Source organism: Ammodytes marinus (genome assembly GCF_949987685.1).
Source record: "Ammodytes marinus genome assembly, chromosome: 18".
Taxonomy (NCBI): Eukaryota; Metazoa; Chordata; class Actinopteri; order Uranoscopiformes; family Ammodytidae; genus Ammodytes; species Ammodytes marinus.
In genome coordinates, this window is record NC_137222.1 from 25,238,357 (window position 1) to 25,253,768 (window position 15,412).

At 41.7% G+C, this 15,412-nt stretch overlaps 1 protein-coding gene across 1 annotated transcript in view; it reads right to left on the bottom strand.

Moving 5' to 3' along the window:
* The window catches only part of slc12a2 (solute carrier family 12 member 2), a 70,153-nt gene extending 58,032 nt beyond the window's left edge, over positions 1-12,121 (bottom strand). Inside the window, exon 1 of the mRNA XM_080047206.1 lies at positions 11,137-12,121. Within this exon, the coding sequence (XP_079903332.1) occupies positions 11,137-11,688 (552 nt within the window). The 5' untranslated portion in view covers positions 11,689-12,121. The remainder of the gene's footprint in view (positions 1-11,136) is intronic.
* Between the last annotated feature and the right edge of the window lie 3,291 nt (positions 12,122-15,412).

Genomic DNA, 15,412 nt, shown 5'->3' on the forward strand with positions numbered 1-15,412 from the left:
CTCACAGCAAAATGCCACAGATGCCACAAGCATTGAGGGAGCGTGCAATTGGCATGCTGACAGCAGGAATGTCAACCAGATCTGTTGCTTGTGCATTGAATGTTCATTTCTCCACCATAAGCCGTCTCCAGCAACTTCGCACAGCCATTGAAGAGGAGTGGACCAACATTCCACAGGCCACAATTGACAATCTGATAAACTCTATGCGAAGAAGATGTGTTGCACTGCATGAGGCAAATGGTGGTCACACCAGATACTGACTGGTTCTGAGTCCCCAGACCCCCAATAAAGCAAAAAAATGCACATTTCAGAGTGGCCTTTTATTGTGGACAGTCTAAGGGACACCTGTGCACTAATCATGATGTCAGATCAGCATCTTGATGTGGCACACCTGTGAGCTGGGATGGATTATCTCAGCAAAGCAGAAGTGCTCACTATCACACATTTAGACAGATTTGTGAACAATGTTTGAGAGAAATGGTACAATTGTGTATCTGGAATGAATTTTAGATCTTTAAGTCCATCTCATGAAAAATGGGAGCAAAAACAAGTGTTGCGTTTATATTTTTGTTGAGTGTAGTTCTTGCATAGCGTGGAGGTTTGCTTTGGGTCGTTGTCCTGTTGTAGGAGGAAATTGGCTCCAATCAAGCGCTGTCAACAGGGTATGGCATGGTGTTGCAAAATGGAGTGATAGCCTTCCTTATTCAAAATACCTTTTACCTTTTGTACAAATCTCCCACTTTACCAGCACCAAAGCAGCCCCAGATCATCACATTACCTCCACCGTGCATGACAGATTGCGTCAGGCACTCTTCCTCTTCATATGTTCTGCGTCTCACACATGTTCTTCTGTGTGATCCAAACACCTCAAACTTAAATTTGTCTGTCCATAACAATTTTTTCCAGTCTTCCTCTATCCAACGTCTGTGTTAGTTTGCCCATCTTAATCTTTTACTTTTATTGGCCAGTCTCAGATATGGCTTTTTCTTTGCCACTCTGCCTAGAAGGCCAGTATCCCTGAGTCCAGGCCCGGCCCTGAGCATAGGCAGTATAGGCAAATGCTAGGGGCGCATCCATCCGCAGGGGGCGCCGCTAAAAAAGAAAAAAAAGAAAAAGGGCTACCAAAACTTTTTTTTTTTTTTTTTACTAATACTGTTAATACCATAATTTCAAAATATGAGTTAAGCTTAAAATATGACAACTACTGAGGATAGACAAACTATATAAAAAAAATGAAGCGCCCCCCCCTCCTCCTCCGATAGACTCTTCCAGATTTCTGGCGATCAGCCAGGTATCTGAACGGTAACTTCACCGGTCGGAACCGGGAGGAAAGAGCGCACACCATGTCAAAAAGACAAAAGTTCTCTCGTGCCAAGGGACGACTGAAAAGGAAAAGAAGAGGAGGAAAAACGTGACAAAGACAGAGGTAGGCCTACAGTGACGTTAATGTGATGAATGAATAGTGTGCTGCATTGTTTTAGCCGTTGTAGGAGCAGTGTGTTAACTTGCTAGCTTACTTTTGGAAGATGGGTAACGTTACTCCCAGCTTAAATTCATCAGAGACATTTAGAAAGATTGTTCAGGTAGCCTACATCCCCTGTCATAACTTGCCAACGTTTGCACTGCTTGTAATGGTTATTAGAAAGCTATTCCTTTTCCACTATAATTAATGGTTGTCAACCTTTGGTTTGTTGTGTTAGTTTACATCAGTGTTAAAAGTGCACAGTATAATAGCTGTTAATATTGCATAGTCTACCTGAGGCAAGTCAAGTTTATTTGTGAGGCACTTTTCAACACAAGGTAAATCAAAGTGCTATACATAAAGCCATGAGATATCATCAGAAGGCTTGATTCTGATTTAATAAAAAGCAGGAGCAAACTTTTCCGTTTGATTGTACCTTACCTATAGCTTTCCATTAGTTACTGCTTCTCTTCACTCTGGTTGGATGCTAAACTGCATTTAATGTTAATTACAATAGTTTAATCTAATCTAATTTCCATTTTAAAGCTTTTCACCATGTATCAATATAAATAATGTAACAACATGTATACTTCTCTTTTCTCTTCAGGTTTTCCTTTGAAATACTTTGAGCCACCTGTCCTGCAGACATCTTCTCCACCTTAGCACAGCCCAGTGATGCAGCATGAGGAATAAAGGCTTCACCAATAGACCCAAAGGCAATAGTAGTCAGGCTGTAGCAAGGTGAGGTGAGCTTGTTGAGATATGAAGATGAGGTCTTAACATCTAAATGTAGACAGCTCTATGGTGGAATCAAGTTAAATAGCAGTACAAACCAGAGGTCTCTGTCATTTAATTTTGTAATATAGCTTTTGTGTGGAATTATATTCAATGCAAAGTTATGATGTATTTTAACTATACTTGTGATAGATTATAATTTTAAATTTTAACGTCTGCATTTTTCTGTGCATTTTTGAATGTTATGTCACTTGTTTTGTAAAATGGTTTTTATTTTGTGGGTTATTTTCTATCTAAAATAAAATGAAATGTCAAAGACAAAGCTATCCAGTTCTGTGTGAGTGTATGAACAGTGGTGGACCTGACTGCAATGCAATGGGGGGCGCCAGCTAAAATCTTGCCTAGGGCGCCAAATTGGTCAGGGCCGGCCCTGCCTGAGTCGCCTCTTCACTGTGGATGATGAAACTGGCGTTTTGTGGATATTTAATGAAGCTGCCAGTTGAGGACCTGTGAGGCGTCTTTTTCTCAAACTAGAGGCTCTAATGTACTTGTCCTCTTGCTCAGTTGTGCACCAGGGCCTCCCACTTTTCTTTCTTATCTGGTTATAGCCCGTTTGTGCTGTTCTCTGTAGGGAATGTGCCTCTATAAACCTAATTTACATTAAAAATCAACCGTTTCGAGCTAGAATAGTCATTTACCACATTAACAATATCTAGACTACATTTCTGATTAATTTAATGTTATCCTCATTGGAGAAAATAGTGCTTTTCTTTAAAAAAATAAGGACACTTCTAAGTGACCTCAAACTTTTGAACGGTAGTGTATATTATGTCTGTTTTAAGCTACTTGTAGATAGGAAGTATAGATAAAGAATGTGCATTAAACATCCCCCCACCATGGAGACGACAGCAGTGCTTTTGAGATGCTCTCATTAGATAAACTCCAGAGACACAGGTAGGAACACACACACACACACACACACGATCACACACACACACAGAACTTTGAGGTCAAACAGAACCCAGCGTTGTTTTGAGAGTAGGGATGGGCAGGTGTAGTCTACTACAAGATGGAGGGATCACATTACTTCCTCGAGTATCGATCCGGTTCTCATTTTATAAAATTTATTTTTAGAACGCATCTGTCTGCAGGATTATAATGCACATGACGGGAATATAATCTGCCCTAGATTTAATGCCTATTGTGAGTCAAAACAAACAAATTCATTAATTCATCATTGATAGAAGTAAATTAATAATAAAATTCAAATAAATATAAAATTAACTCACTCAATCAACAGAAATAGTCCAAACATAGAGCCTACTGAGTCAATTCTGTACCCCAGCATGCTTTTTGGCAGTGCAGCAGTGAAAAAGGTCCCCTCTCAAGAGAGCTCACGTCACAAGAGCGCCCTGTGCCACACTCCATTGATTCAGCTTTATAAAGTTGATTTATATGGTAAATGTATATCATATGGGAAATTAACACCAGCATTCGGTATGAACCGGTGTACCGCCCAGCACTTGTAGCTTCTACTCTGAGCTGAAATGATAAGTCAAAGGAATAAAAATCCCAATAAATAAATCATTGCTTGTTTCAATCTTTTTTTGCGAAAAAAAAAATTAAAAAAGGCAAAAAAATAAAAAACTGTCCTTCCTTGGGCCCTGGCAATTTGCTCTTGGTATTTCCATAATTTTATAGACAACTATAGATTAGATTGCAAAGTAGTTAATAAGTAAAGTCATAATTAGTTGTCATTCAATACGCCTAATGTACCAATCATATAGTAAACAGTTTACCATTAAAGTGCATGAGCAACAACTAGGACATAACTGTGCCATGTGTTCATGGGCAATAAGAGAAAGGCGCTTTGAAGTTGATTTTTCGATTCAAAATGGATTTTCTATTCAGTTCAAAAGAGGATTTCAGGATCTCCTCCAGTCCACTGTGTGCTGAGAGGCGCTGTGGCAAAGCATGGCATGAAAGCAAATTAAAGTCAACATTACCGGCAGCAGCAAATACATGTAAAAAAAATTAATACAATTTAAAAAAATAGTATTGTTAATCATCATGAATCAATTTAAAATTGCTGGAGATAGGAATCGCAATTTTTACACAAAATTGTTTTTTTCCCACCACCCCTACCTACCAGCATAAAATCAAGCAAGCAAGGAACAACTATTTTTCACATCTCATTGCTACATAAAGGTCACAACCCCAGAATCCTTTTAAAAACTGTCAATTCAGTAATGGGTCCACCACCTACCCAGCCTGTTGACGCCTCACCAGAGAAGTGTGAACGCTTTCTTCATTATTTAATTGAGAAAATAGAAAAGATTTGCAACATTTTAACACCGGACTCAGAGATTTTAATGTTGACTCTAGATGTTGACTCCTCTTGTGCACCTCTCTTGGGGGGTACCACAGGGGTCAATTTTGGGTTCCCTATTTTTTTTACAATTTACATGCTACCCCTGGGGGAAATACTGCGTAAACACTGCATAGACTTTCACTGTTACACAGATGACACCCAACTACATATCCCGTTAAAACCTGGCACCTCTGATATCAATAGCATTATGACCCGTCTAGATGAGATTAGAAAATGTATCTCCAATAGCTTTCTACAGCTGAATGATTGAAAATCTGAAGTACTATCACCCCATCAGACCCCAGCACCATCAATACGCTCTCCTCCAGTCTGGGCGCACCATCTATGAATGTTTGCGAGGAGAACTGAAACCTTGGGGTCATTTTTTACTCAGAGCTATCATTCGACACACAGGTGACCAAAGGTATACGGCCCTGCTTTGCTCAACTTTGACCATGTTTTTATCGTTGTATTGGAAATGATTCACGTGTTTTAATTGTGTTTTTACTATTGTTTTACTACCATTTGTAAAGCACTTATTTAAAAGGTGTTTAATAAATATGATTAAAGTAAATAATAATTATTATAAACCTTCCAATACAATAATCTCTGCTGGTGATTCCTCCCTGTGAAGCTAACCACCACTGACCTTACTGAGTTACATACAGTACATGAAGGGTATTCAGCACAGCAGTGTCCAGTACATGCAGTAGCTCTCTGTAACGGCCCTTAGAGAGCACCCTGAATGACTCATTGATTGCTATGAAAAAGTCCATGGGCAACAGTCGATTGGTACAGTGGAATTTCCATTCGGCATTTCGATCTTAACCGTGCAGTAGAGAGGAAAACTCTTTAATGGTAGACAATGATACAGTGGAGCACCACGGGTCACCATGACCTTCAGACCACCATCGCGCCCCCTGAATGGTTCAAAATGCAAAAGCCTTTTCCAGATATTGAGTGCACCAAACAGTGCAGCCACTATGACTGTGAGATAATTAAACCCTGTCACCGATCAGTTGATTGTGCATATCTGCAGCAGTAATTTTGTGGTGGTGAAACAGGGTCGAGTCCCGAGTCCTTTACTACATATTTTTCATTAAGAACCTATCTAATCTGACTGGGGAAGACAATGGGAGCCCTTCTTTCAGCCGCACAACCTTGAGAAAATGATGAGGCCAACTTTTCATCAGAAACCATTCGATGCTTGGATATTGAAACAGCTCATGAGCTGCTTGACAGATTAAGGAAGGAAGAATGCCTTTCACCATTTTTCATTTACGATACAACAGAGTGGAGGAAGTCATCTTGGACAAGGGCATCCTGCTTATGCTGAGGGATGTACTGGACAACCCTGTGTCAACCAAGAACACAACCCGTACCACATACCTGAATCATGCTCAACTAAACCCGACTGTTGCTACAGTTGCTAGAAAAACCTGAGTGAAGAGCCCAAGCCATACATGTTCCCATTCATTCTACAGTAGATATAAATAGACAGTTGTTGTCTTGACCTTGGCCTCTCTAGATCTACATTTACCAATCTCCCACACATCAGCTTTCAGAGTGAGGCAGGCAGCAATTGACCTTTCATGCTCTCCTTTACCTTGAAAAACATCATGGGTGATTTGTTAGCTAGACAACAAACTAGCCAACAAGCTAGCTACCAAACAAACATATCACATTGCTGATGTGCTTCCATTCCAAAACAAGGTGCGCCTTACAAATCTAGCAGGAAATATGTTTTTTTTTTACTGAGTCGAGGGTAAATGCTCCTAGACTTAAGACAATCGTTGATGCCATCTTGCATTGTTATGTTTATACCTGTGTCACGTTGCTGTTACACATGCTCAACAGACCTTAGCTATTTCTATCATCAGCTCTGGAAAAAAACTGTTCAGCGACACACCGAATTGACATATAAATTAGTTGGCAGCTAATTTTGTAGTTGATTATTAGTAGTCGATAAGTTGGCAAGCTCTTGCACTTGATAAATTAATAAACCCAACAGCCAGAGGAAAAAAAAAGCACAACAATTCTGGCTGTGTGTTACTTCTCCTAAAGAGCAACAACACAATCCATTGGGGGTTGCATCAGACCATGTGTATGATATATTAAATGAAAAGTATGGCTCAGGGCAGTAAATGAGCAGTTTGAGTGAAACAAAGATCTGGAACACAACTGAGACGCAATTGGGCGCCAGTGAAAAAAAAAACACAGAGCCAGTGACCCCAGCAGATAATGAGGGCCCACTCACACTAGGCAAGTTTGCCTGTTCCGTGCTGCAGGAAGATTCAGCACGATTCCCCCCTCCCCACTCCCCTGCTGGCCCGTGGTCACACTGCTCGTGGCCTGGGCACGATTGCACCTTGCCTACGTCACCGTGCACGTTTAGGATTTGGAGCGTAGTCTACTTGTAGGCTATACGACTGTTTGTGAATATTTTCATCCGGCCAAATTTGCATCATATATTCCACTTCCACATTAGAGCAACGAGAATCCTAAAGCTATTGTTTTTTTTAAATGTAGCCTTGACGTAATAGGTCACGGTGGACAGTCTCATATTTGTACAGCACGCTGTTTATTATTAATATAACGGCCCGTCATCAGACCATACGTACCGGATGGTTTTATACACGTCGATCGCTCCATCAAATCCAAGTCAGAACTTTTTGTATGGGCAGAGATCGTTTTTTTAAGTGTCTTTATAAAGTTTCTTGTTAAACCTTAGTGTAGGCTACTGTTTCCTTATCACCGGGCCGCGGAGTCCCGTTGTGTGTTGTTTTGTGTTCGTCTCCACCGCCATGCGTAAAGGCAGTTATGACAGCTGACGGGAGGAAAAAGAAAAAAATCATCTGACGAACGTGAGTAAACACGAAAACCTTTTTGCTTTGCTTTCTGCGCTCACCTATTTAGCTCTCTCCCTCTTTTATTAGCCCACACCTAGGCCTACACACACGTTAATTCTCACACATTTTATGTAGCTACAAGTCCAAGTGGTGGGCAATTCTGGTGCCGACTAGTAAGGCAGCGGGCGTTAAAGGACTATATGCATCCTTAATAAATTCACGTCAGGAACTCCGCCTGTGCGCTTGCTTGTGCGCTTGCTTGTGCGCGTGTCATCTCATTAGCATCTGTACTTTGGCCACGGCACACCTCTCCCAGGTGTGCCGTGGCCAAGGGGCTGTTCCGTGCTGGAATACGGATGGCGTGGTCACACTAGCCACACGTTCTAGACTTTAGTATGCTAATGAGCTTTGGCACGGGGCCGCGGCCCTAGTGTGAGTGGCCCCTAAGACCGTTTTTGTTGACACTTGCGGTCTTCACAGGGGGTCAATATTTGCCATGGTGACCTATCTTTACTATAACATTACTAAGCCAAACAGAGGGGAATCAAGAATGGACACAAACGTATAGGTCCACTTTGGTTTCTGCTTTTGCCATTTTCACAACTCTCTTCTATGGTGTTTGACCTGAAGTGACATATTATCGCCAACTTCTGGCCTGGCATGACTACGTCAGTGCTTTGCTTTTTTTTATCTTATTTTATTGTATTGTAATGCACGCTGACTGACCCGACTTGAAGAATCTGCGTCGACTGCGGGGGTTCCAAATTGATTCCACTAATGGACTTTCAGGTAATAGCCCTAGAAAAATCCCTAATGGTAAATTCTCAGTACATTCAAAGGTCTTTGAAAATGCAAGTTAATGCAAATAGGGAAATTGTGGGGAGGTACCCTAAAAACCCAGCCATAATAAAAAGAGATCAAGGGTCTGTGCTGCTGACTTTAATTCACCAAGTCTTATCTCATTCTGAAATGTTACCATGGCAAGATGGCCTTCACTTCAACAGCCTGGTATTTCAGCTGCTTAACTTCCACTCAGGATTACTACTAACTAATGTGATATTCTGCTAAATGGATCTTGTTCAGATTGTTTTCTCAACTGCAAACAAATTGTTTCATATTGACAAATTTGGCAGGGCCAAAAAGGTGGTAATTGTAAGGCATTCAGTACTTTCACTGGTGACTTTATTCAAGCGTTTACATTATTTATACGTGACTACTCAGCTGTGTATGTGTGTGCTACTGCAAAGCATGAAGCCAGCGGCTTAAGCTGAAGCTGGAATCTGAGTCTCAAAGTCTCAACCATCATGTGACGACTGGGAAAGTAAAGCGAACTTGGACGGAGCCAACCGCCGGCATACAGTCACTAATCCCACTACACCAGCCCTGCTGTTCCAAATCACATACCCTTTCTTTTTACTACACTACATACTAAAGTAAAGAAGAGTTTTAGGGGCCTCAGGAGAGAAAAAAATAAATCAGATAAGGAAGTCTTTTTCTCATTGTGTCGAGAAATGACAAGAATAATGACGAATAATCTCTAAATGCTATTGGAGTTAGTGGGGCATTTATGTATTTTCAGCATGCTACAATTGACGTGCACGTATTGGGACATCCTAAATCTTATTCTGGCATACTAAATAGTTGGGAAGTATGGGGATTGGAATGAAGGGCAGGTTTAAGGAGAACAGCACAGTTTGGGAGAAGGAAAGAGGAAATGGTCTGATGGTCATCTCAGGGACAACCCCCCCACCTTGGTTCCAGAGCAGAGGTCAGATGAACACAACTACGTATAGCTTCAGGAAGAAAACTGGAAACACACGGAAACAGACATTTGTATGTAGAAAGAAACCTCTGTTTGCATGTCTGAATTTTTGTATTCAAATGATTATGTTGCATCACAAAGTCCTCCAAAGGGACCAAAACAGCTGTCATCACACACAGCCACAGCTGTGGCTATTTATAGTATACAGTACACATACCACTGATGTTAAAGCCATATGCTAAAATCCTTTCATTCCTTTCTTCATCAATCCAAACTAAATACCCCATAACAACACATTTAGTACTTTTTGCAAAAAAATTAAATAACTTTAAAAAACTGAAGAAGGCAATTTAACAAAATGATGTGCCTGCCTCCAAACACCTCTCACATTCTGCAGCCTCCAGATCAAACTTTCTTCTAGTCCTTGAAGACAGCTTGGTTTAATTTTGACAGTTGGCAGTTATACATGATGCTAAAGAGATATAAAGTTTCAAAAAGGAAGGCAGCCATAGATTACAAATTACTGCATGTCATTAATGTCTTATCTAGCCTTCAGCAAATGTTAGGGAATAGCTCTCTAAACATGAGTGACTAAGTGAAAATGCATCAGGGCTTTTGATGCATTAGCCAGGTTACTGCCAACAGGCATAGACATGTAACCATGACCATTAAAGACAAGTCAGATAAACACACTTCAGCTCACTGTCCTCCACTAGAACAGACTCTTTAAAACAGACAATGGCACCTAACGGTTATCATCATCATCAGTCCCATTACTACTGTGTCCCAGGTGTCCATCCAACCAAAGCCAACAACTGACCCTGCATTCCATCCCAATACTTCCATACTGTTTAGTATGCCAGAAAAAAAGATTTAGAATGTCCCAATACATGCACGTCAATTGTAGTATGCTGAAAATACATAAATGCCCCACTAACTCCAATAGCATTTTGGAGTATTGGTCTTCATTCTTGACATTTCTCAACATAATGAAAACAAAGTCTTCCTTATCTGATCTTTTTTTTTCTCCCGTGGACCTAAAACTCTTCTGTATTTTAGTATGTAGTGTAGTAAAAAGAAAGAGTATGTGATTTGGAATGCAAGGTGAGAAAAGGTTTCAGTCAGGAGACAGGTCTGCCTGGAGGAAGCACTTGATTTGTGAATTTCAACAATGTCCCACTGAGCTCATGTCACTGAGCAACTACAGCTGCTTTTGAAATGTAAATGAAGAAACAGGGTGCCAACACACTTTTGGACGATTTCAAATTCGATGAGTAGTTTTCTTTGAAGGTTTGATTGTGACAGCCTTCTGTACACAAGCCATAAGTAGCCAATTATCCAGGCTAGCAAAGTGAGCATGTTGTTGGCATTTCCTAGTTAGCAGACCGATTGCTGAAGCATACTATGATACTTTTAGACAACACTTTCTCCAAACTTTGTGGCAACAATAAGGGGATGAGCCCTTAAGTTTCAACAGGACATGGCTCCAACTCATGAAGCCAGCTTCTTGAAGAAATGCTTTGGCCTGCACTGACTGAACCAGGCAATGAGCTTTCTCTACACTCACACAGACAAACACTTCAGATGCCTTACAGTCACCGCGTGCCAAACATAAATAACCGAAACTGCTCCTCCAGTGAGTTTATCATTCATCATAAATCTGCCAATGCTCCTAACACAAAGCAGCCCTGAGGGCCTACGATGACGTATAGGAGCGAGCAGAAGCACATGATGTTTCCATTCACACATGTGAACACACTGACAATGTCTGGCTATGGCCGTAGTGTAGCAATGCATTAAGGGTGAATGAGGAGGTGAGCGAAAATAGTTGATCCTATGGCAGTCAGTGGGCATTCCCTGTTTTTACCAACACTCATTAGCGACATTAGTTGATATCTAGCGGGCCACTGTGAGCGGTAAATGGCCAGTGTTGTCACACCAATGTGTGGAGGCTTACCTTGTCCAGCTCGTCGTGCAGCTCGGACAGGGTGGGTCTGATGAGCTTGTCCCCCAGCGGGGCTGCGGTCTGCCGGTAGAAATCGATGTTGGGCACGGCATCGATGGTGTTGTGGCCAAAAGTCCTCAGGTAATAGGTGTTGGTGTGGGTGTCGTAGTGATAGTGATGTTGGCCCCCCGTGGATGAATGCAGGCTGCTCTCGCTCATCACAGTGTCTCCGTTCTGCAGTCCATCGGCCGCCCCTGCCTCCGGAGTGTCTCCTGCGAAGTTCACCACGCGGAACCGGCCTTTGGCTTCTTCTCCGCCGGCCGCTGGCTCTGGACCATCCGGAGGAACGGCAGCGTTCTCACTGGATGGTACAGTGCTGGAGGCGTCGGAGCTTGCGGACTTATCTTCTGTGGCGGCCGCAGCCTCCGCGACAATGTCCACCTGGAAGCGGCTCTGGCTGGGCGTCGGACCGAGCGGCCTCTGGCCCGCATCCGGGGCTAGATAATCATATTCCGCCGTAGCGCTCTCTGTCGGGGCTGACGGCGCGGAGGATGTGTCTGACATGATGGGACGGCACACAGACACACACACACACACACACAAAACACACTAATTAACCTAAAAACCGTGTAGAACAAAAAGCAACTTTATGGCCCCACAAAACTATCTCTAGGAAGCGTGGAAGTCAGGGAGGCTCAGGACTGGCTTCCTATTCACAGTGAGACAGTCGGTAACAGAGCGGTATTCGTCAAGAGCCGCCTCGGTGAATGAGGCTACCGGCTGGAAAACTTTCAACCGCTCTCCTCCTCCTTCTTCCGCGCCAGTAAATCCAGAACTCCCTCGTTATTGTCGCTCTCTCGGCGCAGCCGGACTTTATGCGGTCCACGTTATGTCTATCCGTTGTTCCGGGCAGGATGCTGTTGTCGACCTTGCCGCAGCTCCTCCTAGACTACCAGAGTATCCCTCGCTGTTATTATACACTCTGCGGTCGACATCACTGAAGGGTGGGCTCCCGCTGATGGGGGACCTCGCGATATGTTATCGATGGCGCCCCTTTTGTTCCAGTGGTAGCGAAATGTCGCGAGAAGACATCAGTACCACCAAAAAGTAGGCGTGGCGTTATTAGGCCATAGAGGGAACAGCTAGGGATGTGGAGGGGAGGGGTGAAACTGCACCAACAGGCCTAGCAATACTCTTTTGTGTGCGCTGCTGTCAGCCTGGAAGCTTCCTGTAGCCTATTTAGCTTCACGTTGGTAGACTCTTGTGTTTGCTGCCATACTGTGGTGTTTTACAGTTAATACTACGTGTTTTACACTGACATAATTCACTGTCTGGGTGGTTAAGAAACCTTATTTTAGAAGTGTATTGATATTGAAGACAAGCCTTTAGGGGCCCACACCTGTGCCCTAGGCCAGAACACATGGCCTACTGTATGTTCACCAAATAAAGGACACACGTGTAGTAGTGCATATACTACTACACTACATACTGTGTCATGTTTTAAGTGTAATTTAATACTTAGCAAGAATGTGACTGAAATCAAATTTTTATATTTTACTTAAAGTAGCCTATACTTAGAAAATATATTTTTTTAAATTGGTTATAAAAAGTAATTAAAATATCTTAAATGTACAACATGTGATTTCTCCGCCGCTTGGGGCTCATAATGAAAACAATAACAAAATAAGTTTGATGATGTCATAATGTTGCACGGGATCATGCGAGATTGTGTCTTCATCAATTGCAAAATGAAAATCTATCAAGGTGCCTTCACTGCAGCCTGCTTCGATGCTTGCGGTTAACGCATGGACCTATTATAAAGGGATTAACACCGCTAGATTACATACAGTACCGGTTGTGCTTTAGCTGAATTAACCAAGTTAGCGCCGTTAGCATTAGCGAAAGTCACCCTCTGTGTGCGCCGGGGGAGGCTCTCATTATGCCAGACATCACGGCCGTGTCCGTGTGGATTTTCACAAGTACAGCGAAGAAACTGGCTGTGTTCGAAAAGCCTCCCTCCTACATACTCAACATGTCTATACTACAAACTGTCTACTTAACCATCGATTGTGTATGCGAGGTTTTAAAACTTCTGTGTCGTTTGAAAAGATGCAATGCATTGTGGGGTGGTTGAGTAGGAAAAGTAACCTGTAGGTCCCAACACAAAATCTTCCCGGAAATAAGTACTCATCCGGGCATATCTCGCATACACAACCACAACATACTCAAATTGATGTCAAAATAAGTATTAGTAAGATGTAAAGGCCTTTGCAAACCGGGCGCGTTTTATTCGTGCGATTACTTCGCACGTTATTAATAATTACCGAACGTATACAGAGTCAATACAAGCTTCCACACCAGCTTCTATTTTTTAGAACTGAGTTTGATTTTTCTGGGACGTTGCTTCCGAAAGTGGGACGCAACAAAATTCACCTTCCAACATATTCTCTTTTTCGTGCCGTGCCCGGTGTGCAACGGCCTTTAGTAGGGCTTTTCAAACAGCCACTGTGTTTATCTCAGTCGGACATGCCGCCCTGTCACGGCCAGGGAGGGAAATGTGTGCCCTTATTTTGTGTCGCTGTGCACACAATTCTGATGTGTTTTGTATGTTGCTGACTTGCTGATTATTTGTGTGTAAGTCCTATTTGCAAGTGCTGTGCGTCTTTATTGCAATACTGTTTAATGCTATTAATGCAGGGACTGCTGCAAGTGCATACAGCACTGATTCAAATGTGTATTGTCACACCTCATTACAGTGTGAACAGCAGAAATCACATGGAATCTGATCTTTTCTATTTCCATTTTGAGCCACTTCCATCTGTGTTCCAAACTCAGAAACAGGTCTGTTTCTTCCAATGGGACCTCAGTCCGAACAGTCATGTTGGAATCCATAAAACCTTTATGTCTATCTAGATGTATATCCGTCACAGGGTTATATGTAGTTAAAAGTAAAAGTAGCCCTTGAGATCCTGACATAAATACAGTCATTGCTCCACAAAAAGCCTTAATTAAAACATTGTCTCTCTTTCTCCTCATCCATATCCTAGTAAACATCCACTCATTCATTTGATGGCTTCAATTTATGAATGAAAAGGTTAATGCTGATATGAGTGGATGAACTTGAAGTTAAATTAGTTATTTCTGACTTATTTATTGAGACTTCCACTGCATGTTAAGATTTATGAAGGCTTTTTTAAAATACAAGTAAGGAGCTAATCTACTTAGCATCTTGCCATACGGTTTGTTTATGCCGTTAATTTTCCAGTAAATCTGAAGCTGAAACAGCGTACCTCAGCTAGTAAAGGTAGAGGATGGAAACTACAAACAAACAAACCCATGGACATGGATCATGTCCTAGATATAAAAAGCAACCTAAATATGGAATACAAGCATTCATTTCTCCATGTGACACTTTGAAAGACAGGAGTACATTAAGATGAAAAAACTGCAACAGCTTTTCTGGGCCAAGGGCCAACTATAAAGCTGACCAAGCTCAGAATGATTTTTTGGTTTATTCCAAACTCACAACGTTTCTTGCTTTTGTCAAAATAAAAGATGTTGTATATATTGTTATCTGTGATCTTCAATTGAGTTAGTACTTGTTGATCTTTAAACAATGTTGACTGCAGAGCACCTGCTGGTCATGCCCAGTGAATATTTGTGACGCACAACTGTTGTGTCAACATGTTATGATGTCACTATTGCCACCATTGACCAAAGAAAGAAGGAGTGTGTCGTAAACTGCACTTGCAAATCATTGTACATGACACATCTAAAACTCAGCCATGGTTTTCAGACATGTACAGCAGACAAGCACAATCTAATGGAAGCACAACACGTAAATGGAGTTTAAAAAACACCAAAGCTAATATTTTACATGGAAAAAACTAAACTATTTGAACAAGTACATTTAAAGTACAAGTGAAGAACGTTATTGTATACAGTATATATAATGCATTTTCAATTACAAAGTCTCAGTAAGTTTTTTTTATAGAGCTGAGTTTGCAGAAGACTTGACTTCATACCTGTCTCATGATTGAACCCATTATGGGGCACCTAATGACCCCACTTGGTTGAACATTTCATATGTACTTTGTTAACTCTATGTTACCTATACAGTTCACACAGATACCTACCAGTTTTCCTAGATTGGGATTATATATATGACCCCGATTTTTTGTGTGTGGCCTGGTCTTTCGTAATTGTAATTGAACAGAAATTAATGTGTAGCATGATATGGGAACAATAAACTAAAATGACAGTAAAAATGCACTCACCTACATTGATA